We start from the raw sequence: 2,701 nt of genomic DNA, 5'->3' as shown, positions 1-2,701 counted from the left end.
AATGTTTTGGTTATCAAAGTGAATGTGTAATGGGGCAAAAGAGAATATGTTTCAACAACACTTTGAAATGACCACTTTTTGACCCTTGCACTCACAATGTTTGTCTTTAATGCCCAGAAGTCAGAACAATAACTATAAACAGTTAAATCACACAGGTGCTCTTCTCCTCTTCTCCTACCAACCCGAGGAGAATGAAATTTAAACAATATATCAATTGAATATTTTTAAAAGCCCGTTGTGAATTTGTAAAACCGTGCCTTGGATGATCAGACAACAAACACAAAGCAGTTGCAGAAAGATCAGTTGGGAAATTGCCTTCTTTGGTCAAAATTAAAAAACTGAGAGACATAAACACCCATTTCTATTATTTTCATAGAATTTCATAAGTCCGGATAATGTGACAACAAAGTGTAGATAGCCAGCTCAACATATAAAATTCTTCATATGATGAATACTGACATACAGTTCTATGGATTGAATAAGTTGTTTCCACACTTGCATTTCCAATTCATGGGCTTGTAGTTGGTATTTTCTTGGTTTCTCATAGGCCTCTGAAAAGCTATAGAACTTGAACTTGAATTTCTGCCCTTGGGTTCTGCAGGAATTTGAACTGGCTCACATGGCCCACATGAATTGCATTTACTGTGGCATTTAGGAGGACTTGAGCCAATCATGGACTCTACTTGTTGCATCTGCCCTGGTTTTCTTCCGTCTGCAACCTGTAAAAATACAATAAAAGCAATTTAGAACTCTGTCATAGAACAAAAGCATGATAAAAACTCCAATCCTGGCAATGAATACTATAAAAAGGAAATATGAACCAACTGATCAAAATCATATGATAATTTTAGGATGAAGTTCATACTCTTGAAGAGGGAATTTCAGCTTGGACAAGAGCTGTCCTTATGTTCAGCAGTGTTGGGCGTCCTGCAAAATGAGAATCATCATTCATGTTATATAAGCCATCAAGTTATCAAGTTTCCACAAACAATCTATTAATGTTGTTCTTTCAATCTATTAATGTTGTTCTTTCTTGCTTCTGAATGTAAAAAGCAATAACACAATCGAATCCAGAGCAAGAAAGAACATCCTTTTGAACCAAAGCCTAAACAAATCCAGACTACAACTGAAACTGGTCTTCCCTAACTGATTTTAAGCCTTCATTAATGGTGCTCACCGTGCACAAGAGGAAGCACGCCTATTACAAGATGCAGCAGTAAAACCAAACTAGTATAGCTTCTGATCTTCAGTCTCATGGTTTTCCGATGGTGAAATGTTCGCTGTAGCTCTTCAATATCATGAATTCCTGATACCCACCTGATTGCTTTTAAGAAAAACAGAGCTCACACACCAGCAATCATATTCCATTGAGCAAGCACACCTATTACAAGTTGCAACAGTAAAACCAAACTAATATAGCATCTGATCTTCGGTCTCATGGTTTTCCAACGGTGAAAGTTCCTTATAACACTTCAATATCATGAGCTCCTAATACCCACCTGAGTGTCTTTAAGAAAAACAGAGCTCACACACCAGCAATCATATTCCATTGACACATAAATTAAGCAGCTCGTCGGTATTCAATTGCCAAATCATGTACTTGAAATTGGAAACCTTGTGTTTTCAAGACAGATTAAGAAAACCCTAAAAGGCCCTGCTTGGGGAAAGTTAAGCTACACAAAACCCTAGAGAACCCTAACATGGTGATGGACAACTATCCATACACCATCCCTTTCTCATGTCTCTGTTTGTCATAGTCATTTTTGACAAGTCTGTGAAATTGGTTAATTGCAGAGCCAGAATCCCCAAGAATCCAAAAAAGCTGCCTGCTTATTTGCAGTAAATGGGTTGCCTTCTGCAACTACCAACACCCTCTGCAAGTACATAGCATGGAAGTTCATGAATTGCAGGTAACATGTGTAAGAGAGAAGGCAGCCCAGATGGAGTCTTCAAAGGAGATGGAGCTCTGTTACCACAGACAGGTATTCAGGGGAAGCATGTCAGAGATCTTCATGCATATCATATGTTTATCTTCAAACCTAATGTAGAATTGGGATTGGGGGGGGAATCTACAGTACTATTCATATTTGTTTCATTTCATCATTCAAGGAATCTGTCCTTGTAATAACTGCAATTATTTATTTCTAGTAGTTGGTTTTTTTCAATCTGAGCACGTTAACACCCATGAAGAGATTCTTCTCGAAAATTAAATAGCACAACTTCAATCCACCAACATGCACGCTATTCCTTATAGTGGGGATGTCAGCTGACAATCAAACTGAGATGAAAAACAAAGAGTACAACAGACCAAAAACACCTAGAAATCAACAAGCTCACAGCTCAGATATGAGACATGAAAATCTGTACTTTATACGGAGATTAAGATATATGCCTTGCCCAGATTTTCACTGCATTGCCTCCTAGGAAGGGGCAATGTCAGTAAAATCGTTTTTATATTTTGAAATATTAAATTTATTTTCAGTAAAATCATTTTTATATTTTGAAATATTAAATTTATTTTATTAATATCAATAATTTGGGAGAGGATTCAATAGAGAACCCTAATTCAGTGTTTTTCAAAATCTCCTGTGATAATTTCAAATCACTTCCTAATTTTTACAACAGCTCACCTGGCATGTCCCTTACTTTCAGGTCCACATCATCAAATATGATGTCACATCAGCAAGCCCAAAAAAAAGTG

The 2,701-nt window shown here is 36.9% G+C and overlaps 1 protein-coding gene across 1 annotated transcript; it reads right to left on the bottom strand.

Annotated features, from left to right (window-relative positions):
• Window positions 1-351: 351 nt before the first annotated feature.
• LOC131072972 (EPIDERMAL PATTERNING FACTOR-like protein 2) lies at window positions 352-2,100 on the bottom strand. The gene is made up of 3 exons (XM_058009291.2): window positions 1,178-2,100; window positions 866-927; window positions 352-719 (listed from the first exon to the last, which is right to left on the bottom strand). The coding sequence occupies exons 1-3, from the start codon at window positions 1,254-1,256 to the stop codon at window positions 468-470; spliced, it is 393 nt and encodes a 130-aa protein (XP_057865274.1). The 5' UTR covers window positions 1,257-2,100; the 3' UTR covers window positions 352-467.
• Between the last annotated feature and the right edge of the window lie 601 nt (window positions 2,101-2,701).

Source organism: Cryptomeria japonica, chromosome 9, assembly GCF_030272615.1.
Source record: "Cryptomeria japonica chromosome 9, Sugi_1.0, whole genome shotgun sequence".
NCBI classification, from domain to species: domain Eukaryota; kingdom Viridiplantae; phylum Streptophyta; class Pinopsida; order Cupressales; family Cupressaceae; genus Cryptomeria; species Cryptomeria japonica.
This window is presented reverse-complemented; position numbering and strand designations above follow the sequence as displayed.